Source organism: Sminthopsis crassicaudata, chromosome 4 (genome assembly GCF_048593235.1).
Source record: "Sminthopsis crassicaudata isolate SCR6 chromosome 4, ASM4859323v1, whole genome shotgun sequence".
Classification (NCBI taxonomy): domain Eukaryota; kingdom Metazoa; phylum Chordata; class Mammalia; order Dasyuromorphia; family Dasyuridae; genus Sminthopsis; species Sminthopsis crassicaudata.
Window position 1 is genome coordinate 436,859,933 of NC_133620.1, and position 26,321 is coordinate 436,886,253.

At 36.3% G+C, this 26,321-nt stretch overlaps 1 protein-coding gene across 4 annotated transcripts in view; it reads left to right on the forward strand.

Moving 5' to 3' along the window:
* TENT5C (terminal nucleotidyltransferase 5C) overlaps window positions 1-22,713 on the forward strand; it is a 37,933-nt gene extending 15,220 nt beyond the window's left edge. For 2 of the 4 annotated variants that reach the window (XR_012481401.1, XR_012481400.1), the window contains exons 2-3: window positions 16,621-17,883; window positions 20,396-22,713. Coding sequence is in view for 2 of the 4 variants with exons in the window: in XM_074263220.1 (XP_074119321.1) it covers window positions 16,649-17,821 (1,173 nt within the window). In the remaining 2 variants the exon portion in view is untranslated. Of the gene's footprint in view, window positions 1-16,620 lie in introns of all 4 variants that reach the window. The other 2 variants (XM_074263220.1, XM_074263219.1) reach the window with 1 other exon arrangement.
* Window positions 22,714-26,321: the final 3,608 nt, after the last annotated feature.

Here is a 26,321-nt window from a genome sequence, read left to right on the forward strand (position 1 = left end):
AAATCCCTTTGAGTACTTCTAAAAATCCTAGATATTCAGTATAGCATTCAAAGAAAATTAACTTTTCTTGCACACAGATAAACCTATTGACTTAAATAGAGCAGCTTTTGTAGACAGTACTAGATTTAGATATATTTGTAAAGTTTTGTAGAAAGGAAAAAGGCATTGGTGGGAAAAATACTAACGTTGAACTGATTTTTGATGTAGATGTAGAAACTACAACAATCATCAAAATAAAGTAGATTCAATGAGGTCTTGCTGGAACTATTCATCACTCTTCTTTAAGTTACAGTTTCCTTGAATTTAACACTAGTGAAACCATAGCCTAAATGCTTTGAAATGATTGGCTGCTGATGTGTTGACCATTTTCTAATTAAAACCATAAATAACAAGAAAAGAAGTTTCTACCTAAGTTAAAATAATTGTTAATTTAAATATCATACATTGCAGTTTTGATTTTGGGTAACGCTAGATTCTCTTATCAAGGCTTAAGTTTAAACTTCCTGCTTACCTCTGTGGGTCTGCTATTGTGATAGATTTGTATATGAAACATTCCAATTTTTGGATATCATTTGATTTACTGAGGGAATGTTTATATTGTTTTCTGGGTCTTTACTGAGCTGTGCCTGTGTAAAGCTAACAAGGAAGAATTATGTAATGGTTTCTGGACTTTTTTTTTTTTTTTTTTTTAATCCTCACAAACCTGGCATTGTGTTTTGACTTTAGTAAGTGCCTAAGAGGTCTAAATTTTGTTGTATTGACTAATTCAACAGCCATTAAAAGTCTGGGTCCTGGAGTATTACAAAGATAACTTATAAGACACTAGAGAAGAATTATACTGTATCTAGGAGACAAGTATATTGCTTTGGAGAACCTTTTTGAGATGAATCAAACACATCAGTATGCTACCATGAAATGTCAAAAAGGCTTTTTAAATTGCCATGAATTTGGATGAGGCAATAGTAAGAATGTTGTCAATCAGATTTCTTCGGAAGTACTCCAAGTTATTTTAGCTGGCACGCATAGAACTGCTCTTATATTTGATATTTAAATAAGCTAACTTGAAGTAAACATCTTTAGGAAGGATTTTTAAGAAACCTGAGGGCTTTCTTAAAAAAAAAAAAAAGCTTGCTCAACTTTTATCAGTGTTGTATCACACAGATAAACCTATTGACTTAATAGAGCAGCCTTTGTAGACTAAGTACTAGATTTAGATATATATTTGTAAAGCTTTGTAGAAAGGAGAGAAGGTGGGAAAAGTACTAAAGTTGAAATAATTTTTGAAAAAAAACATAAAAACAAAATTCATCCTAAGGTGCTAATTAATTACCCTTTGTATGAAGGGGTAATGATCTTTATTAATGATGTAATAGTTTGCATTTATGGCTTGTGAATATATATAAAAGCAAGAATTTTGAACCTTATCTCTTGTTCACAGCTTATCTTTACCTTTGTGGTTCTTGGGAGCAAGATTCAGGGCCATTCATATTTCATATAGATCATTTATTTCTTGGAATAGTGGTTATTATTGTAACACAGTGCTGGGTTGTTTAGACAAAAGTGACAAATTGAAGGTAGTAGTGAGAATAATGAATTTATCCTGGCTGGCCTGCGGTCTGAGTTGTTGGATAATTTTATAGTCATTATTATTTTGCAGTTTTATTCTTACCCTTTCTTGATTTCCACTGCTAAGCTTGCCACTATCCCTTTTGTATAGCTGGTTATTAAAGATCCTGTTCCTTCCTTAGATTCTTTTGTCATTCAGCTTTTCTCCTTTGTTGAATTTGTTTCTGAACTTTTTTCTTTGTTCTGTACTCTTTCATTAGTTGACACTGTGATTAAAGCACTGGACTTCAAGTTCAAATCCTGCTTTAGGTGTCTATTAATTAGCTATTTGACCCGGGGCAAGTCACTTCATCACTTTCAGATTTATTTCCCTCATCCCTAAAATGGAGATTATAAAAGCACCTTTTGGGTTGCTGGAAGAATCTGCAGTTTTAGATTTTATTATATAAAGCATTTTGTACACCTTGAAAATAGTATACAGATGCTGGCTATTTTTATTATTAACTATTCTTTGTGTCTTCTAGAATGTGACCCCTCCTAATTGTTCCAGCCTTTCACTTATCTTAGACTCTTTCTCCCTTAAACTGTTCCTGCTTTTATAATCTGTTTTTTTGTTTGTTTTTTTTTTTTTTAAATGGAAAACTGGTTAATTAATTTCAATCAGCCCCAATTCATCTCAATTGACTCTCTATTGCAGGTGATTATCTTTAATCCATCTGAGATCCCTTGAAGACATTTTACTAATACTTGCTAACACATCATATTTCATTCTAATAATCCCTTTTCTTGTTTTTTTTTTTTTGTTTGTTTTTATTTTCTTATTTCAAAATTTAGCTCAAAGTTAGGGTCTTCTGAAATGTCTTTATCTTAATATTTTACGGATTCCATGTGTCTTTCCATTGGTTAATGTTCTTTTTGATGATTTATGATTCTCTAGTTTATCCTATAGGTTTGTATTCTTGTCCCCACTGTAAAGGGGAGGAGAGGGATTCCACATTAACATAGTTGGATTCCACATTAACATATTTGATCCTTCTCCCTAACATTTTAAGAAGAAAATGGAATTTTGTTCCACATGACATCCTCCCACCCATACACTACTTTCTCCCTTGCCTTGAAACAGCAATTATTGTGCCAATAGAGTCTTCTCTAAACAGAACATACTTGTGCCTTGCCAGGTTAGACAAAGGGTTATCAGAGGAGTTGTTGGCAGCTTGCCATAGCCAGGGTGGGGATTGGGGTAGCTTGTCAGCATTCACCTCTTCAACTTTTATTTGCCTCATTCTTCACCCTTATCTTTGCTTTCCTTTCTTGTTTCTTTGGAATAAAAGGACCCTTCTTTCCCCAAATCCTGTGGATCTATGACTTGAATAGCTTTTCCCACCTTGCAGTAGTTTGTAAACCATAGAATTTTAGTTTAATCCAGAACACAAAATGGTGAGATTCCTTCTGTTGTATAACAGCGTATCATCCAGTGTTTTCTAGGATACCTGCAGTAATGAATGTATTTCTTAAAAAGACAGTCTTTTCAAACCACTGTTAGATAGCTGTAGTTCTTTTTGCAGAACCCAGATTTTCTTCTCTAACTGCCATCCATGTTTCCTTTCTGGGACTCCATTGAACAATTCAGTGCATTTCAGTGCTGTGTCTTAAGCCTTTGATGGGCCTTCCATATGACAACCCTTCAAGTACAGGACAGCAATCCTACTTCTCCCCAAGTTGTTTGTTTGTTTGTTTGTTTTTTACCCTTAACACTAATTACCATGGAATGGAACTAGATTCCTCACTATCTCTGGTTGCCTTCTTTTGGGTTGTCTTTATCATTGTTTTTAAAATGTTAGAATTGAATTTATATTAATAGTTATTAGTCCAATGCAAGAATGCAATAGGAAGTGGAAGAGAAGGAAGAAAATGTTTAGTAAAGCACCTATTACATGCCAGGAACTGTGCCAAAATCTTTACACATATTTTCATATTTTAATCTGTACAATAAACTTATGAGGTAATTGCAATCCCCTTTTCACAGTTGAGGAAGCAAGGTAAACAAAGTTTAAGTGACTTATCCAAGATACTTTATCTAGTAAGGTTATCTAAGGCCAGATTTAAATGCAGGCCTAGTGCTGTCTTCTGTGCCAGCAAGTTTACCTTACCTTTTTCCTCTGTGAGTCAATCACAACCTTATTTGCTTCAGTGTCTTGTTCTTTGCAGTAATGAAGAATTATAGGAGAGAAATGATCACAGCATAAACTCAGGTGCCAGTCTTGAATTTTATAAAGCACAGAAAAGGACATTTGATGGCACTGATGAGGGGCTCTGAAATTCTGTTTTTGTTTTTTTCTTTCAAACCATATATGTTTTTATTTTTGAGAAAATTATAGTGAAGGTGAGACATTAATGAGGTGCTTGAGATAAGACACCCTTAAATGGTCATCCTTAGAGATTGTACTGAAGACCTTAAGTGAACCTCAAAGTCTGAACTATTAAGTGAGTGACTAAAAAAGAGAATGAATTCAAATATAAAAATTGGCATGCTGTTCTAGAAACTTGTGTGTACACACTGATTTTATACACTTGAAGCAAGAGATTGTAAGAAGCAAAATATCTTACCAAAAACTGCACTGACTCACTGATGAATGTAAGAAAAATTTATTTTAACATTCTTGCAAGAATGGGTGTACCCCAATTCTAAAGAATGGGAACACACCTAAGGAAGGCCAGTCAAGCCTTTTTCTGGGGGTTGGTTAGTCCTACTTCTTCCTTTCAGGATCCTGATTGATTGTGGTCATTTTCAGGTTACCATTGTCCCTTATAAGGTATGAAAATTGTATATGTATATGTATTTTAAGCAACTAGACCAGAGCAGTTCTTCCTTTGGTTCTTTGAACTCCTATTGTTGGTCAAATCTCTACTTTCCCAATCCTTCCTTGTCCAAAAGGCAAATTCCCCCAATTTATCATGTTCCCTGGGGTATTTGTCCTTTGTCAAGGATACCTGTGGAAGCAAAAAGAACAAAACAATCCTATTTCTTACAGGTGCCTAGGTTAATAGACACACTTTTGAAACCTAAAGGAGTAGAAGTGCAAGTCCCTTCCCCTGTTTCCTCATTGTTTGTTACAGATGTGGATCTCTACCTCTTATTACATTGTAAGTCCATTACATTCTTAATGGAGGCAAAGTTCAGAGCACTCCTGTTCAAATCTGAAAGCACCTCCATCCTTGATTATTATTCAATGTCCTTCTGGGTTTCATTTTCTAACTTAAGTTTCATTTCTCCAAATTAATTTTCTTAACTGTGAAAACTAAATGCCTATCTCTTTCTCACAAAATGGAGAACATTATTATAGTAATATCCTCCAGATCCTTTTATATTTTCTCAGGATAGTCAAATTCTTGGGGGAAAAGTGCCACTATATACTTTTAATATACTTTTAAAAGCCAATTATCTTTGGTTAGAAAGAACAGTTTTTTCCTCTACTAAATAAGCACATGGAGATATTATTTCTAAATATCTCAATAGCTCATATGAACCTAGCCCATTAATAAATGTTAATGCTAGAACTCTTATCAAAATTTCTTGAACTTTTTAGATATTAGTTTCTCCTCTCATAGAAATACCCAAAATGCTTTGGTTTGAGCAAGACACTGTCTCCCAACATTGGTCATTTTCTCTGGTTGTCCCTTACACTTATATTGCTCTTTCTCATCTCTCCCTCTTGCTTTCCCTAATTTCTAACTAAAACCCCACTTTCTACAGGAAGCTTTTCCTGATATGCCTTCTTTTTTAGGGCCTGTTGATTATTTCTAATTTATTCTGTATATTGCTAGTTTATACATAGTTGTTTGCATGTGATCTCCTTCATTAGATGGTGAACTCCTCATGGGCAGGGACTGTGTTTCTCTCTCTGCCCTTTACCTTTCTTTTGTTTGCTCAGTGCTGAGCACAGTGCCTGGCAACAGAGTAAATGCTTAATAAAAGTGTGTTGACTGACTAGCAGTTAATTTAGACTACTACCTGAAGAGGCTAATCTGAGCAGTTTAATTTCTTTTTCTTTTTTTTTTTTATTATTAAAGCTTCTTATTTACAAAGCATATGCATGGGTAATTTTTCCAACATTGATCCTTGCATAACCTTTTGTTCTATATTTTATCCTTCTTCCCCTCCCCCCTCCCCTAGCTAGCAGGTAGTGCAGTACATGTTAAATATGTTGAAATACATATTAGATCCAATATATGTATACATATTTATAGTTATCTTGTTGCACAAGAAAAATCATATCAAGAAGGAAGAAAAAGAAAAACTGAGAAAGAAAACAATGCAGGCAAATAATAAGAGAGTGAAAATGCTATGCTGTGGACCACACTGTTCCCATGGTTCTTTCTCTGGATGTAGATGGGTCTCTTCATCACTGTATAACTGAAATTGTTTGAATCATCTCAATGTTGAAGAGAGCCATGTTCATCAGAATTGATTGTCATATAGTCTTGTTGCTACTGTGTATAATGATCTCCTGGTTCTGGTTCCTAATTTCTGTAGTGAACCGATTATGTTCTTGGGTTTGTTGCTGATTCTGTTTTCATTTTTCACAACCCCAAATCAATATCCTACAGTAACAGGTTGCAATTTCTTCCTGTCTTATCTCTTTAGCCATGTTCCTTTGGGCATGATATTTTGAGGGACTGGCTAGATATTATTTTTGATGCCATGACATTTTAGAATTTACTGGAACATATCTCTTAAGTTGGCTAAAAGTCTCCAAGAGAAGATATCTCTCTGTGAGGTATAGTTTCTAACATAATTTTTAAAAATCCCAACAGTTTGCTAGAACACTTATGTTCACACCCTTTTTGTTTACTACATTTGACTCAGCCAACTTCTTTAACTTAGAACTCATGAAATTATACCACTTTTAGGTCTAGCTTACTGGATTTCTTTCTCAAGTAGGATTCTCCATTAAAATAGGCAGTATCTCAATTGCTATGGGAATGTAACTGAATTTTTTTGACTTATGAGTACACATTGATGTTAAATGGTGGAATAAATACTGATAAGTCTGAGAAAATTTGCTGATGACTGAATTTTATAAAAGGTTTGTGTGAAAAGACCATCTGTGAACTTTTACTTAGGCAGACCTTTTCCTTCCATAATGCATTGCTTTATTATTATATGGGGAACTGCTTCTTGTGAATGTGGAACATGAGTTTGGGGCATTTAGGTGGGTAATTGTGGAACATGAGCTTCCTGGAAAAGTGGTGAGGAACAATGTCAGAATGGGTCAAATAACTTAGTTTTTAAAGAGGGAGACTAAAGAGAATGCAAAGTGTGTTCTTTTTGCTTCTTCATTCCCAATAAGCAAAATAATTTGTTTTTTAAAAAATGAGTATCATATTTCATAAGTCACTTATATTAGAAATTTGAAAATGAGTACTTGGGTGGAGACTATAGGTTAGATAACAAATTGGGCTACACTCCCTAAAATTAGTTCTCTGAAAGGGAAAAGAAAAAAAAAAACACCCGCCATTAAACTGATAGCTTAAAAATAATCTAAATAAAATAACAATACTAAAAAAAAACTTTTTTTAAGCTTTTGGGAAGAAATCTACTCTTATTAAGGTAAATAATCTCAAATGAGATAGCTGTAAAGTATTTAATGCAATGCTAGACATAAGTGCTATGCAAATGTTAGCTATTGTTATTGATGTTACTAATTTTTGCTACAGAAAAAAAAAGGCAACATAAGAATAAAGTATAAAGAAAAGTCTAAGAAGTTGGGAATTTGAAGTATAAAAAGTATGTTCTATATAGAGCTGGTGGAGGTTGAGAAAGAGAGGGAGGGATCAGGGAGATATGCTTTGGAAAAAATGTTTTGCCAACTCTCCCTTCCCTTTAAACTCCACCTCCCCACACAAACAGAATAAGGAAATCAAGATTCCCCTTCTCTTCCTTGTTTCCTACTTCCTCTCCTAGTAACAGCATTCTCTCACTGTTTTGTAAAAATCACCCTGCTCTTGCCACCACAGACTGGGTAGACCTCAGCCCAAGTAGCAATTGTGAACTTTTGTGCTCTGCCTACACTTGCCCACAGCCTGAGCTAATTTAAAACCATAACACCAGCTATACTATTTTTCAGATTGAATGCTTAAATGCCAGAATTTTGAACTTTGGGGGTTAATTTAACCCTTGGATCACTATTGTGGGGTTTTTTTTTTTTTTTAATATATCTTCTTTGCCTATCTGTCACCAGTCCCTTGGAAAGCCACTTTTTTCCATCCTGCTTCTATTTTCAGAATCCTTTCTATCCCTTTATTTCATTGGGCTTTCATTGAGAATTACTTCTATACTTGCAAGGGGTCGCTTAATTCTCACAGAAGTGGGGCTGGCTGGACATAGTAAACCATTTTGGGAGGAACACTCCTGATTTTTCTCTGCCTCCCTCCCTCTTAATTGCCTTTTTAGATTTAAAAAGAATAGGAAAAGAGAGGGAAAATTAATGAACTTCACTAGTGAGATCTCTGGGAACAATGCTGGAAATATGAAAATGGGATGAGTTATTCCCCTTGTCTTGCGAACATGTTTCTCCAAGTATGTATGCAGATTAATAGGTAAACTTCTTTATTTATTTAAATTAAAACTTAATCAAGTGGGGAAGCTCACATTCCTGTCTCTTTATTGAGGATAGGCAGGAATAAGAAATTGAATAAAATAGTAAATGAGACTTAACTTATCCAATACTAAGAGCACAATTTTATGTAGCTTATGTAAAACAACAAGATGTTTTGAGAGAGATCTGTATGGTTGGGGGAGTTTGGTGTGATATAGTGCTAAGGCCATGAGGATAGGGCACATTCCCAGGGCAGTTTCCAAAAGGAGAGAGATTTCTTTCTGTTGTCACTTCTCTGTGGATAATTTTTTGTAGTCACCTAAGAGAATTTTCAAAAAGAGGTAGAAAGAACTCTTTTCTCTTGCCTCAAGTTAAGGTCATGTTATTTTTCTGGGGATCTAGGTCTACTGACTTGGCTCAGACAAAAAAATACTCTTATCAAAGTTACATGAAATTCCAATTCAGATGGTATTGGCTATCCTGATGATTCTACCCATATAAATTCTTCCTTTCTTGCTTAGAATTTACAGCACCTTACTGATTTTCTACAAATTAACCTAAGCCTTTCCTCTTAATTCCCAAGTTTCTCTGAGCGCTTGTCTTCTCTCTTATTGCTTTCTTGGGAGGCATATTATCCCAGGGCCTTTATTATCTGGTCATCTGGATTCTTGCCTCTTTCTGCACTTAAGAGTCTTGAAGTCCTTCAGCTGATCTTCCCTGAATTATTTGATGCTTCTGTTAGGGTTTGTCATATGCCCTCTTAAAGGAACTCAGGTTTTCAGACTTCACCTCTTAGTCATTTTTTCTGTAAATGAAGAATAGAAACACTCACATCTTTATTTCTAATTATAGTTAAATTTTCTGGCTCCAGCTAGGCTGAATATGCCCCTGAATCTAGTGTTTTGTTTTGTTTTGTTCTTAAGAGGGATTTTTTTTTAACTACTTGGGAAAGGAGCTCTTTGAAACTTTCACTAGCTTCCTGTTACCTACAGTATTAAATCTCTGCTGCTTTGCCTGGCTTTTAAAACCTTCTGTGTATGACCCTTAGTATCCTTATTTAACTGTTTCCTCCATTCTTTCCATGTATAAACACTCTCTTATAGTCAGGATTATCTCTTCATTTCACTATTATCATTATTCTTTTTATGATATATCAATTTACATAGAGATTTCAGAAAACACTTTCTCATCCTTACACCCCTGCCTAGTTCCAGCTCCATTCTAACTGGTTTCCACCTAGACCTAAATTGTCTTCTTCTGCCTCTCCAGAGCTCTCACTAACTTGTTCTGGAATCCTATTTTTTTCAGTATGCTTTTTTTGATCAATAGTATACTTGATATTGTGATCTTGCCTTTTAAGCTCCTCTTAAATGTTCTATACTCATGTTAGTCTTCTCTATTAAAAATCCTTTTGATAAGGTTAAGTCTTCCCTCTAAAATCCCATAAAGCATCTGATAAAGTTGAATTGGGGTGTGTGTGTGTGTGTGTGTGTGTGTGTAGTCTTTGTTGGCATGAGTTAAAAATTTAAAGAGTTAAAGATTGATTGAATCCTTTAGTTGCTGATGGAACTAAATATTCTCAAACTGGAAGTTTTACTTCCAGTATGAACTTGTCATCATCTAAGAGATATAATCACAGACTAAATTCCTGTAGTATATATTATAATTCATGAAATCAAGTGTTTAGTTTATATACTCTTTTTGATTTCACACAGATGGATCTTCTTATTTTTTGTAGACTCTTTGACTACAAAGACCATATCTCTCATTCTAAAAAAAAAACTCACCGAAAGTATTTGCCATAGATATTACTCAATAAATCATTGACTAGACTTAGTCCCCTGATTGAAGTATTTATCCATCTGTTCTGTTTTTTTTTTTTTTTTTTTTTTTTTTTTTTTTTTCCTGTCCTTTGGGCTCTTACAACTTCTAAAGTATTTCAGATTTTGAGGAGGTAGAAATTGGGAAAAATGTCTTAGTAATCCTTAGTAAAATGTCTTAGTAGGTTCTAGAGCCAGAACCTACTTTCTTGTGATTCAATCTCTTATATGGTCATTTCCCTTACCAATATAACATGGTGCTAGTAAATGGGGATGAGGGGAAAGGAAGGTACATATAGACAAGAAATATTGAAGAAATTAAGGAAATAAGCATTTATTAAATACTTACTATGTGTCATTTAGTCTATATAACCCTTGGAGGTAGGTGCTTTATTATTACAATTGAAGATATTGAGGCAGACAGAGGTTAATGACTTTTAAAGGATTATGTAGCTGTTAAGTATCTTGAGGCTGAATTTAAACTTGGGTCTTTCTGGTTCTTGGCTGAATAGATTTACCCAGAGTTGTTATCAATTGTAGATAGGATCTATGATTGCTTGGCAATTAGGCTACAGCTTGGTGACCCTCTAATTTTATAATAAAGGAAGATATATCTGATAAGGATCCATGCATGAGTTGATTAAAATAGTTGGCTTCTTCTCACCTCATTGTGAGTAAATGTTTAATATGATTTAATTTTATTATAGAGATTCTTTAAGCAGTATGGAAATAGCAGTGAACATTTTAGTTCATGTGAATCTACTTGACTTCAAATTCTTAATCTGGTCACTATTTCAAATATTAATCTTGTTAATTGGAATTCTCCTGTTAGTGAATTGGGAGTATGGAGTGCTTCACATGACTCATTCAGTCAGGGATTATCTTACTGTTGACCCAAAGTAGTTAGAACCAAATCTCTTAGCTGAATTCATTTTTTTGGCATGTTCTCTGAAAATCTACTCTAATATTATCATTTTTGATTTTAAGTTGTAATTTTTATTTTATTTAAGTTGATTTAAGAGTGTAAAATGTTACTGTGATGGTAAGGGAAAGGATGGGTATTAGAGAAGTCATTTTTCAACTAACAAGAATTAGTAATTGTTGATTGTACTATGGCTTAGTGTGAAATCAACCTTTTTTTTGAGCATTTTTTGTATTTTAAGTATTTTGTTGTGAGAATGATGAAAAATGGGAAATATAACCTATTAGTGTTTAGAAATTACTTATACTCTTGTAGGAATGTAGTTATAAAAGGCTAGAAATGACCTGGAAAATCATTCTTTGGGACTCAAAAGAAGTTATCTTAGAACCTTTGAGCCTCTAATAAGTGGAATTTAATTTGAACAGTATCATTAATAACATGATTATATTCACAGTTGTGCCTATTGTGAAATACATAGTGCCTATTATGTGCCAGGCAGTATATGCTAAGTGCTTGGCAAGTTAATCTCATTTGATCTTCAAACCAACCCTGAGAAGTAGGTGCTGTTATCACCCCCTATTTTTACAGTTGAGGAAACTGGGGCAAATAAGTTTAAAAGACTTAGAAGATCACATAGCTAGTAAAATATGTAGGATTTGAATTCAGGTCATCTTGGGGCTCAGTGCTCTATCCACTGTACCATCTAGCTGCCTCTTGATACTACTGCTTATTAGTAACTGCAAGGCAAGGTCCTTTGAAAAATTTCATGATAAGCATAGTATGTAATTATAAATATAAATATAAGCATGAATAATTACTTTCTAGGATGAATATTGAGACAACCTTAGAGTTGTTCAGCATACTACTCTCTCCAAATCATCCTCTAACTAACAAAATAGGGATAGGGACAGAGGATAGACCTGTGGCTTCACAGATCAGGAAGTTTCTTCTACTAGTACCAATGGACACCTTTTCTCTAACTTAAATTTAGCTGTTTGGAATACTCTTGTAAAGTGACCTGTCCAAGTCACAAAGATGCTATATATCAGAGAGAGGTCAATACTTAGAACATTACTTAAAAAAATAAACTGGGGGGGTACATTTATTCAAGAACTGGTTAATATCCACATCTCAGAATGAGGATTAGCAATCAAGTAAAACTGCAAAGGTTTCTCAGGAATACAGAGCATTTAGTAAGAGAGAATGGGATTACAAAATGATCAGTAGACTTGACCAAAGATCATCCTAGGAAAAAATAATTTTGATCCCCAACATACCTAGGGGTGATGTTAAAACAAAACCCACAAAAAACTTAAATGTTTGCTGGTGGTGGGAACTGTCTGTGAAAGTCATGCAATCTATTTGTTGTGAAGCATGGAATAGGAAATTCAGTCTTTCATAAGTTTGGCTCAAGCTGTGTGTTAAGTTCCATATCATGGAAATTATCTCTTTAGAGGTAATAATTTAGTACAAAACATTTAGAAATTAATGGTTACAATCCTTTCTAGCCTATGAGCTAGGTGGTAAAGGAGATACATGTGTACCCAGACTGGAGAATGCATGAGGACAAAGGGAGGTAGCTCAGAAGGCATCATATGAAACTTTTGGGCTGGTGTGGAGTGAGGGAAGGGAACCCCGGAAGAGGTTAGAAAGGCTTTGTGGAGGTTGTATGAGTACCAGACTAGAGACTTTAAGGAGCTCATTGAAGGGAAACTTAATTTTTCCCTTTTCATTCATAGATTCAGCACTGAGTTGTGGATGTTGTTGACATTTATTAAATGCTTACGTTGGTTTGAAGTGAAGCTTGCAGAGGTGTAGAAAGCAGCCAGCCCAGATGTGGAAATGGGAGGCAAGTAGTAGAAGGGTAATCTAGTACAGAATGAAATAAGGAAATAAATAGCTTGTAATCCAATTTGGTAGGTTGGTACTCTATTATAACAGACTTTAAAAGCCAGGCTGAGGAGTAGGGTATTTTATCCTATGGACACAAGGGAGGCTCTAAAGACTTTTGTTCAGAGAATTGACAGTACAAAGATCTCACTGTGTGTGTGTGTGTGTATATAGATATGTGTGTATATGTATTTGTGTGTATATATAATACCAGTAAACAAGTTGGGAGAAAAGTTTAATTTGATGTTTTGAGTTTTAGTTCAGCAAACCTTCTCAATGAATGGGTAGGAAAGGGACTAGAAGGAAGAGGAGAATTTGGAACTCAAAATTTAAAAGAAAAATTAATACTCATATAAAGTATATTTTGAAAAGAAAAAAGATGTCAAACAAGCAGTTAAATATCATCAAGGAAGAGGAGGGGATCTTAGCTACATGTGGGAGCCATCTGTAGTAACAACTGGAAACCATGCAAGTAGGGGAGAGTACATGGAGAAGACTGAGAGAGCTTTGGGGGCTTTCATTTCTTTCTTTTTCCTTATCTCATCAGAGCTGGTATGATAATTCTTATGGCAATTTAGGAGAATTAGGAGGTAGGGCTGTTCTATGGTATCAAACCCTGAAAGGAAAGGTCTTAAATCCAAGCTTTTGAAGTTAATGTTTAATGAATGCTTATTAATTTTTTAAACTTCAGCTAGTTTCTACACTAAAATTATTACTCGTGTTTTTTTTCCAGTGTAATCTCCTTAACTAGCTATGTTAAAATGCTGAAGTGGGTTGCACATTGGGTGAAGGCCTCATTCCATGATGTGACAATAATACCATGTCTTTAGTTGTGAGAGTATTATGGTAATATTGGAAAGAATTTAGGATTTTTAGGAGGATAGAGATCTTATTAAGACAATAACTAAATCATATTTGATCCTAGGGAGGAAAAATCTCTCTCTGGGCCTTGGGAAATTTGAACTTGATTCACTCTGTGGTTCCTTTAAGTTTCTGTGGTGTGTAATATATGTATATATATTTTTTGGCCTACTTCCAGCAAAGCAAAGCATTGGGATGTGAAGGACAGATTATGTAAAACCAGGTTTCTTGCCCAAATTGGATTTATGGAGGATATTATAATCACACATTAATAACCAAATGCTTATGTATGAAGTCTGTTGAGCTTTTTATTTCTTCATTGGTTCTTTGCACAAACATGTCAAGGAATTGGGGTAGGAAGCATGGGAACTCTGGAAATTGGTGTGAAATGGAAAGGTAGGAATGATGCCATTTGAAGTTAGCATTCTGCCATTGGATTCCTCACTGATAACTTGACTTCAAATCTTAGCTATGACAGGTCAAAAATAGAAACTGGAAAATAGTATAATTGTCTTGTTTTATTAGAGTAGTACAAGTAGTAGTCACCTTGATTATTTATAATATTGTACCTATAGTAAATATAAAATACAATTTAATCTGTCCTGTGGTAAAACAGTAGTTAAGCATTTAATTTTTAATTAGGCTGAAGGATAGAATGCAACTTATTTGGAAAATCTAGATCTCATTAAAAACTAAAAAAAAATCCTTTCTATAGAAATTCCTCTTTAAAAATTCTTTTGCTGTCAGATTGGTCTTGAAGTAAGATTATAATCATGGTATCCAAGTGATTTAGGCTGGCATTTGAGAACTTTCCCAGCTTTATCTTACCTTCCTCCCTAATCTGGACTATTGACTTTTTTTTTCTTTTAAAGTAATTTTGTACTACTCCTGGTACAGTGTGTGTGTGTGTGTGTGTGTGTGTGTGTGTGTATATATATATATATATATATATATATATATATATATATATATATATATATATATATATGTGTGTGTGTGTGTATATATAATGAAACATAGTTTCATAACAGATAATTATGTGTCTTTTGCCCCCTTATATAAGTTCTTTAAAGTAGAGGCCCCCCTCTTTTTAAGACATTTGCATCCATAGGATACCTATGTGGTGCACATAAACAATTCTGGTCAATAGAATTTGTGGTCAATACAAATTTGTGAAATGATTGGAAATCATAATTTCATTCACTTCATGGTCATTTTCAAAATCAAAATTGAGGTACTATAGTTAGGGGTTTATAGGGGTTATAGTTGTAGGTTTCTTAGAAAAGAAAAATGCTTTAAAAACCTTGGAAAGGTTTTGCATTTATCAGTGGAGAGCTAAATTATTATGAGCTGGGTGGTAAACCTACTATCTCATGTTCACAGCAAAGACAGTAAAATCATTGTAAGGTATTTGCAAGTCAGATTGGCTACATACACTATATTTTAACCTATTTCTTTTCCATTTCTGTTTTCTTCTTCTGTAGATTCAATAGCAAAGGTTTATTCAGGAGATAATAGAGACCAAATGAGATTTATTTATTTTTTAAAAATCACTAATTTAATACTTTGCCAAGTACTTTATAGTGCCCTATTGTTTTCAGAACTATGTCTAACTTTTTATTTTTTATTGTAGTTTAAATTTCTATTTTTCATTAATTTCAATAAAATATCTTATTTTTATTGCTTTATTTTTTAAACAACTGTTATTTTTAGTGACTAATATAATTTTCTATGCAAAGCTTTGGGGTGAGTAACATTGGCTTTCTTTCTGGATCCATTCTACAACACTAGAGACATTCTTTTCTACCATTTTTTTTTTCTTTTTTCTTTTTCTGAGGCTGAGGTTAAGTGACTTGCCCAGGGTCACACAGCTAGGAAGTGTTAAGTGTCTGAGACCAGATTTGAACTTGGGTCCTCCTGAATTCAAGGCTGGTGCTCTATCCACTGCGCCACCTAGCTGCCCCCTCTACCATTTCTTAAAATAATATTTGGAAGATCAAATAGAAAACCATTTAGGTAGGTATAGCTAGACTGACCTCAGGAGCACCAAAGGCATCCCTCCCTTTGTGTCAGGGATTCTTGATATGGAAGTTTTAACTTCATGCACGGATTGAGGAGCTGTAACAGTTAACATAAATATTTGATTGAACAGACCACCATTCCCAAACTATGATGGATCATGGATCTAAGTTCTGGATGGGATTTCAATTTAGTCCAGCACAATCCTGTGTGCTTGTGTTTTCTCACATGCTTCCTTACCCTTATGCCCTCTTTTGCCCGTGGACTCTCGCCCTTTGTCCATCTCTCGCCCTCTATCCATCTCAAGAAACTAGGGCCCGAGGAAGTGGTGATGTGGCTGGGGCCACAGGTAGGATTTGACCCTAAGAGCCAGCACACTTTTCCCAGCACCACCCCCATCCTCACTTAAAAAGTTGATTAGAGGGTTGTAGGGAAAGATGTTAAAGGAGGGACTTGCTGTCACAGTCAAACAGTATGGCAGGGTTAAGATTCTGATTCTAAATCTAATGCTTATGCCCAAATATAGAGTGTGGTCCATATTTTTCTAATATTTTAAAATTATCTGTAGAAATTGTAGCCAAGTTCCCCACTATTTCAAAACATAATACAAGAACATGAGGATCTGTTGAGGAACTGTGTAGGATTGATATATATTTTTTTTAAGTGGGAGAAGAGTGTAGGGGTCACTAGGGAATGGAGTAAAGCAAGAAGGAATGACAAGATGCCATTACTGAGCTTTGAGCTCTTAACTGGTTATAATGTATGTGTACCTCAGGTGGCTTTTCTCCACATTGACCTTCCTTCCTCATTGAGGAAATAGTCTTAATTTAAGGTGGTGTTGGTAGGAAATGAATATGTCACAAGTAACTATTATAAGTGCATTTGAGCTTTTTTTGCTGCATGGAAGTAAATGCTAACTTTCATTTCTCACCCCTCCTTTCAGTTTCCCTGGAAAGACTAAACCCCCCAAGATGGCAGATGAGACAAACACCAGGGATTGCATGTCCTTCAGTGTGCTGAACTGGGATCAGGTCAGTCGGTTGAATGAAGTTTTGACTGAGGTGGTACCAATCCACGGACGGGGCAACTTCCCCACCCTGAAGATCACACTGAAGGATATTGTTCAGACTGTCCGCAGCAGGCTGGAGGAGGCAGGAATCAAGGTGCAGGATGTTCGACTGAATGGCTCTGCAGCTGGTCACGTCTTGGTCAAAGACAATGGCTTGGGTTGTAAAGACCTGGACCTAATTTTTCATGTGGCTCTTCCAACAGAGGCAGAGTTTCAGCTTGTTCGAGATGTCGTTCTGTGTTCTCTTCTGAACTTCTTGCCAGAGGGAGTCAACAAGCTAAAAATCAGTCCAGTGACTCTTAAGGAGGCCTATGTCCAGAAGCTGGTAAAGGTCTGCACGGACACTGACCGTTGGAGCCTGATCTCCCTCTCCAATAAGAATGGAAGGAATGTGGAACTCAAGTTTGTAGATTCCATTCGCCGTCAGTTTGAATTTAGCGTGGACTCCTTCCAAATCATTCTGGACTCTTTGCTTTTGTACTATGACTGTTCAAGCAATCCCATGTCTGAACACTTCCACCCCACTGTGATTGGGGAGAGTGTGTATGGCGACTTTGAGGCAGCCTTTGACCACCTCCAGAACAGACTGATTGCTACCAAGAACCCAGAAGAAATCAGGGGCGGGGGACTCCTGAAGTATAGTAACCTTCTGGTACGGGATTTCAGACCCACAGACCAAGAAGAAATCAAGACCCTGGAGCGTTACATGTGTTCCAGGTTCTTCATCGACTTTCCAGACATTCTGGAGCAACAGAGGAAGTTGGAGACCTACCTCCAGAACCACTTCGCTGAAGAGGAGAGAAGCAAGTATGACTACCTCATGATCCTTCGCCGGGTCGTGAACGAGAGCACTGTGTGTCTCATGGGACACGAACGGAGGCAGACCCTCAACCTCATCTCCCTCCTGGCCCTGCGTGTGCTGGCGGAGCAGAACATCATCCCGAACGCCACCAACGTCACTTGTTACTACCAGCCCGCTCCCTACGTCAGTGATGGCAACTTCAACAACTACTATGTTGCTAACACTCCAATGCCCTACAGCCAGCCATATCCCACCTGGCTGCCCTGTAACTAACTAATCTCTTGACTTGAGGATTTCTGAAAAGGAAACCTCAAAAGGGCAAGGGCTTTCAGGAGGTAGGGGAGCCTTTCTAGATGCAGGTGTTTGGCTTTTAAAGGGGAACTCAGCTCTGATTCTGCTTATTTTCTTTGTGTACCCATCGAATGGGTCTACAGTCTAGCATGAGAAAACTTTTTAAAGGGACCCTTATTACAGTGCCACTTTGGAAACTGACCTGTCCGAAACACACTTAACACTTTATGGTCCTGAACCTTACGAACTTGTGGATTTGAGCCCCGTTGCAGTGCAGTTATTTAGAATGGGAAATAACTTGGGCAGTGTATGAGAAGCCTTAAGCCAACTTGTCTTCTCACTTCAATCTTGCATCTAAACTAGGCTGTGTTTTTTAGCCCTTGTCCAGAGTCCTTAGCAGCTAAGGCTTGGGCAGAATCGTTTTTCTTGAATCCATGCCGAATGACAAAGGTGTGAGGGTCTTCTTGGGTGCTTTTGTTCTTGGTCCAAGGGGATTTTGAGTAAAGGCCAAAATTGCTTATGTTTGCTGACTTATCCCCTTTCAGCAGAGCTGAAGGTTTCCTTCCTCAATTAAATCAAAGCCAACAGCTTCAGAATTGAGGCCTGGTTAGAAGTGGCATATGTGGCTTTAGATGCTGTGCTATCCCAAAGAATTCTGAGAGGTTACTGCTAAAGCATTGACCTAAAAGGTTTCTTGGAAATGTAACTCAAAAACAAAATAAAATGTAAGACAATGTTAAAGTAGAAAAAAAAATTGGTGGTGGTGGGTGATGGTTGTGACTAGAGAATTAATGTTCAAATGACACTTTTCTTTAAGGCATTCTTAATGAATGGAATTTTTGGTTGTTTTCCCCATTCAGTCTTTTTTTCCTTCATGGCTGACTTGTTTTTTGTTGTTCTGTTTTTAAGACTTAAGTTGGGCAGTCATTTCATTTTCTTACTACGGTGACCTATGCAGACTTCTTCATCTGTTTTGTTAGTAGTAAGATGCAATGCCCCTTTTGATCACATTGCCAAATATGACAACTTAATTTCTCTATTTGAAATCTGTTGAGTGCTAATGTTTTGCTTTGTTTTTTGTTTCCCAAAAAAGATTTCAGTAGTGTAACTACTTCCCTGACTTTCTGTTCACAACAAATGAATTCAGGATACTTATTTCGATAGGAATTTGGGTCAGTAGGATAGCTTCATTTGTAGTTTTAAATGATGTGTGGAGAGAGATCTTTTTGAATGGAATAGGCTGCTTGAATGAGTGCTTTGGGGTTCAAGAAATTGCACTAGAATTTAGACTGCTATTCTGAATCTTTCTCATGTCTGGATGAAGGCTTGGTTTAGTCTGGCGTGAAAGGAGTGGAAGCTCCTCGTTTGGATAATGTTTTTTGTAAAGGAAGTAACCAGTTCTCTCAGTTGATTCTAGTGAATGAAGAGCTACTGGGTCTTCCTTAGGTGTTTTGTTGTACTTAATGTTGTATTCTGCACTTTAGGGAAAGACAGTGTTTATCTTTACTGAGTGTTCTGTTGCTTGGGTGAGAGTTCCAGGATTGTGTAGGTGTAGACACTGCTGCAGATTCTTCCCTACAGAGAAGGAATTTCATGTTGCAGATTTTTACAGGGCCTCCCACTTCAGAGAAACAATTTTAGTCGACTAGAAAAACGATAGCTTGGTTGGCGGATTTCAAAGGGATTTATTCAAATCCAAGACCCTGAATTTGACACTGCTATGGCCGTAGAAATCCTGGGCCTTAGCAAAGCTAACTTAATGAAAGAATACTTGAAAATCAATGGCTTCTCTATCCAAGAGAAAGCTAAGAGATATTTGGTGTGCTCTGTCTGGAATGCTGTGTCTTGGTGCCCCCTTTTCAGGTCAAACAGATGGGTGAGCTTGGTTTTGTTTTCCCCTTTGGGTGTTGCTCATTTAGAAAGGTGAATAAAAGGCCACCTTAGCAGTATGATTTGCATTTGCTTCTTTAGAAGATCTTGGAAAATTATATTGAACTCCTTGCTTTTAAATCTAAGCTAAGTTATAAGGCTGGGCTCAGGTGTGAACGGGATTGGCTTGAGGTCCTTCGGTAGTATTTCAGGTGTGACACAGACCGAATGTGAATTTATTGAACCACTTGATTGTCTGTGACTTATGATAAGCTGTGTTTGGAAGGATAATGGCAATATGTCTGCACTAAAATTATTCATTTGTGGTGGTTGGTTTCTGTTTGCTTGCCAGATAAGTTTGGGGGTGAGGGTGGTGGGGGAACCTCAGGACAACACCCTTAGCTTAAATAATTAAATTCCTAGTTTGTCCTTTTTGAAAGGTCATTCTGCTTATACCTCTTGTTTCTCTCTGGTATTAATATCCTAATTACAGGGTGGTCTGGGGGGCAGGTGGGGGAGGAGGTAGGAGGACCACTTCTGTTCCCATATGCAAAAGCTTGCTTTTATTTCATTTCCTTAAATAATACCAACACTTTTAGATTTGTATTTTAGGTCCTCAAGAATGTTTGCGGTGTACCACTTTAGATAATCTAGTTAACTATTGTGCTCTATTTTGTCTCAAAATAGGAGTCTTGGAGAGACCACAGGGGACAGAAAAGTATCCAAGCAAGGGTCCCAGATAACATTTCTGGAGCTTTTTGCTCCTCTTTGCTCATCACCTCTCATACACACCTTCACTTACATTGGGGGGCCCCCCTTTGTGGAATTATCATTTTAGCTGAGATTATTCTGGTCAAACTTTTTGTAGTTTGCAAGTAGAAGCTTGCCTACCCCCTCCAAGTTAAGCATGCCATATGGCATAGACTGTTTGGATAGTGAAGAACAAAACTGGGTCACTAAAACCTAATCCCTGGCTCGGTTGTATAGTTTACCTGCTAAGAGAGTCCTTCACCAGCTTAATGATATACCAAGTAACGTCTAAATTCAGATGTCTGGACATTCTACTTAAAAATGTGCCTTTGGAGACCATGGAAGTGGTCACTGTGGTCTGCATTTATACCAAATCCGGGAGTTCCTCCTTCTTTTTTTTTTTTTTTCCTAGTGTTGAGTAACATTGGAAGCTTTGGTGTTCAAGAAGGGAATTAAAAGTTCAAGTATGAATTCTAATCTAAATTTAAATAGTGTACCTCATTTATGTTGGGTCCCTAAGATGTCCTTTCCCCTCCCCTTTTTGCAAACATGCAGTGTATTCTAACTTATTTCTCAGAATCAGCTTTGAGTGGTTAGCTGAGATAAGAATTAGACCTTTTTCTTCATACTGGCAGAGGCAACTGCATTAAATTCCTGGGCCTCAAACAAACGTTCAGATCTCCTTTATGATCTTTGGCAGATAGTATCCCACATTCAAATTCACTGGTAAACAATTAAAACATTTCACAGAAAACATCATCTCAATCAGTATAGCTCATGAATTAGGCATCTGTGGAGAAACTAGGTAGCTTGTAAGAAATAGATTTCCACTAGGGTGGAGGAAAGGAAGAAATGCTTCTTGGATCTCAGTACAGAAGCAGTTGGGCAACTTCCTACTGAAGCATGAATTTTCAGACTTGGCTTTCTTCTGAACTTTTGCTTCTTATGGTTATCTCTAATCCAATGGTCAAAGGCCTGAACTGAATATCTCCTTCTCCATTGTGGTAACCCCCTCACACCCACATCTAGTCTTTAGCTTTATAGTAATAGTATAGTAATAGTCATAGTAGTAGCATTAGTGGTGGTGATGGTAATGATAGTAGTTAGTTGTAGTAGCAGTAGTTGAATAGAATTTTCTCTAGCATCACTGTGTTAAGAAGTACCACTCAAGGTGTCAGGTTATTCCCTTCCTTTTAAGCACAATAATTCCCTTTTGGCTAGTACCTTCTCCCCGTTCCCCCCCCCCCCATGGGCTAGTCTTTATTTGGGACCCAAGTTAGAATCTTTAAACCTTTTCTTCCATAAGGTAATGTTAAAACATAATTAAAACGTTATCACAGGGTGGGAGAAAGCATATATTACTATGAGCCATTACCATTCTCAGTGGTTATCTATTAACTCTGGACCAGAAAGAATCCACTGGTGTGTGTATCAACTTTTCTTAGGTACAAACATTCGTTTCTTAGAAGTTGAGAGAAGAAACACTCAGATTTCTAAGCTTAGAGCCAGATATCCTTAAGCCGGCAGAGACCAGAACATCGTATCTACTCTGGTCATAGCTGGCTGTGGAACAAATTCCAAATCTCCTAATTAACATTAAGAGGACCAAAGGAGGCCTGGGAAAATATTACGAAATTTTTTTCAGAGTGGTTTATAGAGCAAATTAAGAAAAAAGAAAGGCCAAATATTGCTGAAACCAGATATTTCAAGTGCCTAAATCTTGTTTATCACTTATTTTTCTAATTTAAGTGTAATATTTAAAAAATGCCAAATGTGGTAGTTGGAACAAAGGTACAGAGCAAGTGTGTATGGGAAGGTTAAAAGACCATTTACTAATGAAGTAGATAAATTAAATGATGTGAATTTGTGTGTGGGTTTTCTTTTTGTCTGAAACTTATTTTATTTAAAGATAAAAAAAAAAACTCCTAACTTTTTAAAAGTAGGTGTTCTTAAACATTTTTTTTTGTTTCCAAATGAATATATAAATAGATGAGGAAAAAAAACCCACCTTTTGACTATTAGGCAAAATAGGAAATTCTTTTCAGTTTTCTAAATTTGCGGAGCAACTAGCCATTGAAATTCTTGATTTGTTAGCCATTCAAGATGTATGGAAATACTTCTTTGTTAATGGTCACTAGCCTTCTCAGTCAATATGGATGAAATCACTTTCTTTTGTCAATGCAAAATGTGTTAAAACTTTATAAAAAAAATAAGCTTTTGAGTTTATTGAGAAATAAAGATATATTTTAAAGACATTTGTCAATTGTGTTTTTACTCATGTGAATACGGTGGACAATATTAATATGCATTTTTATTGTGGATAAATCATACTTTCACATTCTGGTCATTCTAAATCACCTATGTTTATGCTTTATGGATCATATTTAAATTCTAGATATTGTACCTGGAATGCCTCAGATTTTGGCCAGCAGAAACTTTTAGACTTTTCCTGGTAACTAGTTTAGTATTATGTTAGTTAACTAGTCCTATGTTGATGAATGCTATGCTAGTTAACTAGTACTAACCATTATGTACTGGTACATAAGTGTTGCTGGCAAACCTGCTGCATTGCCCATCCAGTTAGGTCCTGGCAGGAGATCGCCTGCTTGTTGCTCTACAAAAGCTTTTGTGTGCATCTATTCTGACCTCTCCAGAGACTTCAAGCTAGCCAATTCTTTGGCTTTTTTGTTGGCCCTTTTCTTACCATTGTGTGGAACATAGTGATAGCTTATTGACTTGCTATTGACTTGTGTTGATCAGCAACTTTTATCCAGCAGCCAATTTACCTTGTATTGTTAGTTTTTTGGCTGAATTCTTGATATTGGGGAGTTAAAAACTCCCTGAAAGGGATCTCATTGACACAAGATAAGGGAGAAAATTAATCCTTATGCTATTCCTAACCCTTAGCAATTCAGGCCCTTTGGAACTTGGACATCATACTTCCTAAAGCCATTATTCCAAATCATCTCAAACTAATATGAAGATAGGGATGTTATTTTCAACTATCACCTTCAAACTGATTTGCTAAAGATAGAAATTAGGCTGGAATTGAGTTCCTTCTGATCCATGATGATGGCCTCATATATATGTCCCCAAATCATTTTTAGGAAAAAGCTTTTTGGAAAAGCTTTTTAGGTTATAAGCTTAAAGCACCATAATACCTTACCTTGATTACATGAGATAACAGGCTACAGGGCACTCACTGCTTTTGCTTACCTTAAAACACTCTGTAAATGTCAATTGTTATCATGATTTTCTCTATAATACTTTTAAAAGCATGGTGATTTTTCTGACCCTTCTCCTTATATAACTTTGTATGGCAGTGTAGTCATTATCCCATTTTACAGATAGACTGAAATGCAGAGACTTCAACAAACTTATTCAGACACACATTATGGTGTTTTTTTTTTCTCTCTGCTTCAATGAAAAATAAATCAATTGAAGCCCAGCTATTGACTGAGAGTTTTGACAGGATCATGGCTGCTACCTTTATCATCCAGACCCGAAATGGTTCGGATTGTCTTAAAATAGAGCAGGCTCATCACCTGCCTGTTCTAAATGATTATATTCTGTTAGTCATTTAGGCTAGCATCCTGCTAGTCCTATAATAACACATGTTACTCTGTGTGTCTATATAGGTATATGTGTGTGTATATATATATATATATATATGCATATATATATATACACACACACATATATATGGATATAATATGCATGTGTATAATATGTGTGTGTGTCCGCACAAATTTTGTATCTATTAATACATTCTTCCCACCTTTCCCTGACCTCCATCCCAATTTCAGCAGTACTGAATCTCCTGGGCTTTCATCCATTCCCAGGGTAATATGGTTCACATGGGGCTTTTGTTTAGTAGAGAACGAAATTGTCACTACTGCATGTTAAAACAGGCCAGGTTCTATCTGTGTGCTAAGAGCTCCTTCCATAGATCAGGAGTCTCTTCAAACAGCTGTGAATTTTGGATGCTCTTATCACTCCCTAGGCTGGAAAGGGAAGGAGGAACCAGTGATGATCTTCACTCTTGAAGAAAAGTTTAAACACAGCAAAAGCATTTCTCTTGTGTCAATAGCAGAGTCCAGTGGTTTTAAAGACAGTAAAGGGAGGTACCTAAGATAAATTCAAACTGATCCTCCACTAAATATGAAAATTTTAAAAAAATTCATTCAATATGTACATTGATGTACAACTTAACAAAATATTTTTCTCCCAACCTTAGGAGAAGTGCATACAGTATTATTTCTTCACCCTACCCTACTTCCAAAACACTGTGGGGAAACCTGGGAGCCTTGGTTAATTTACTGAAAGCCTGGTAACCCAAGCAATTGTGAAATTATGTGATCGAGTAGGAAAAGGGGCTTAACACCCAATAAAGTCCTTAGCAGTTCACAGAGTGGTAAACAGCTAGGATTTTTGAGGCACTGGTATCCTTAAATAATGTGCAGGGCAGAGGCTTTTATGAGAACAAGTCTTTCCACTTCCTGACACATATGCTGGTCTGCTGACATTGCCAGACACTGAGAAGTGTCATTTGATTAGCAATTGTTTGCTGGACCGTGACATGCATGCCTCTTGCTTCTACCACTCAACTTGTTCCTCATCTGTTTAAAAGTTCGCATTCAAAACTTCCACTGTGATGTGTTAAGTTTCTCTTGGTTTTGGTCCATGCGACAAGCTCATTGTTGTGAGCCTTTCCTTCCTTCCCTCCTTGTGAAGTAACAGTTTCTTTGGCTTTCATGTGATTTGAACGTGGACAGTACAAGGTCCTTTTTTTTTTTTTTTTTTTTCTTAGTTGCTTTTGGTCTCATTTTCTAGATGGATTTTTGTACATCATAATTTTACCATTTCCAAAAGTAGAATCTTTGATTTCACTCCTGGAATTTTTGCTGTTTCTGGATCTGTTACAACTCTTAATACATGTGATATGTTACTCTGGGCAAATCACTTAATTCTTTGGGCCTCAGTTTTCCAATCTGTAGAAGGGGAATGTTGGACTAACTAAGCTCTAAGGTCCTTGTCACACTTCTACATCTATGATCCACTGTCTTACTTCAGCAAATGTAAAGTGAAGCAGGGAGAGGCTTGGGTAATAATGCTGCAGTCTGTGCTATATTGTGAATAAGGAACTGGGAAGCATCGTGGTGAGGTCCCATTTTCTTATCACTTAAAGACTGATAAAGCTTTTACTTACATATAACCTGTTAGATTCTTTCTAGGATTCTTGATTTCATTAGTACTAATGTTTCTTTCTCCTATGCAAATGTAACCCTTCCAGATGTTAATAAATGGTTTGTTTATTAGGTTGGTAATCTTCCTACTGTCACTCAAAAAAAAGTCAACAATTTGAGACAAACTTTTTCAACATTCATTCAACAATTTATTATTAATCATTTCTTTTTTTTTTCCTTTTTTTTTCCCCTGAGGCTGGAGTTAAGTGACTTGCCCAGGGTCACACAGCTAGGAAGTGTTAAGTGTCTGAGGCCAGATTTGAATTTGGGTCCTCCGGAATTCAAGGCTGGTGCTCTATCCACTGCACCACCTAGCTGCCCCCTATTAATCATTTCTTAAGCACAAGCTCCGTCACAGACACTGTACTAAGTGCTGAGGTCACAAAAAGAGGCTAAAGATAATGCATGTTTTTTTGTTTTGTTTTGTTTGCTACTTGTTGCTGGTCCTTCATTTTAGAAGAGGAACAAGGACATCATGGAGACTTGTGTGTGAATTGGATTTAAGTAAGTTGCATCAAGTTGTCAACCTCACTCTGCTCTTAGTCATCTAGTGGCAAGACAAAATTGAAGATGCTGGTGATGGCCTGGGATACAGTGGATGACCTTGGCTTCTTTGA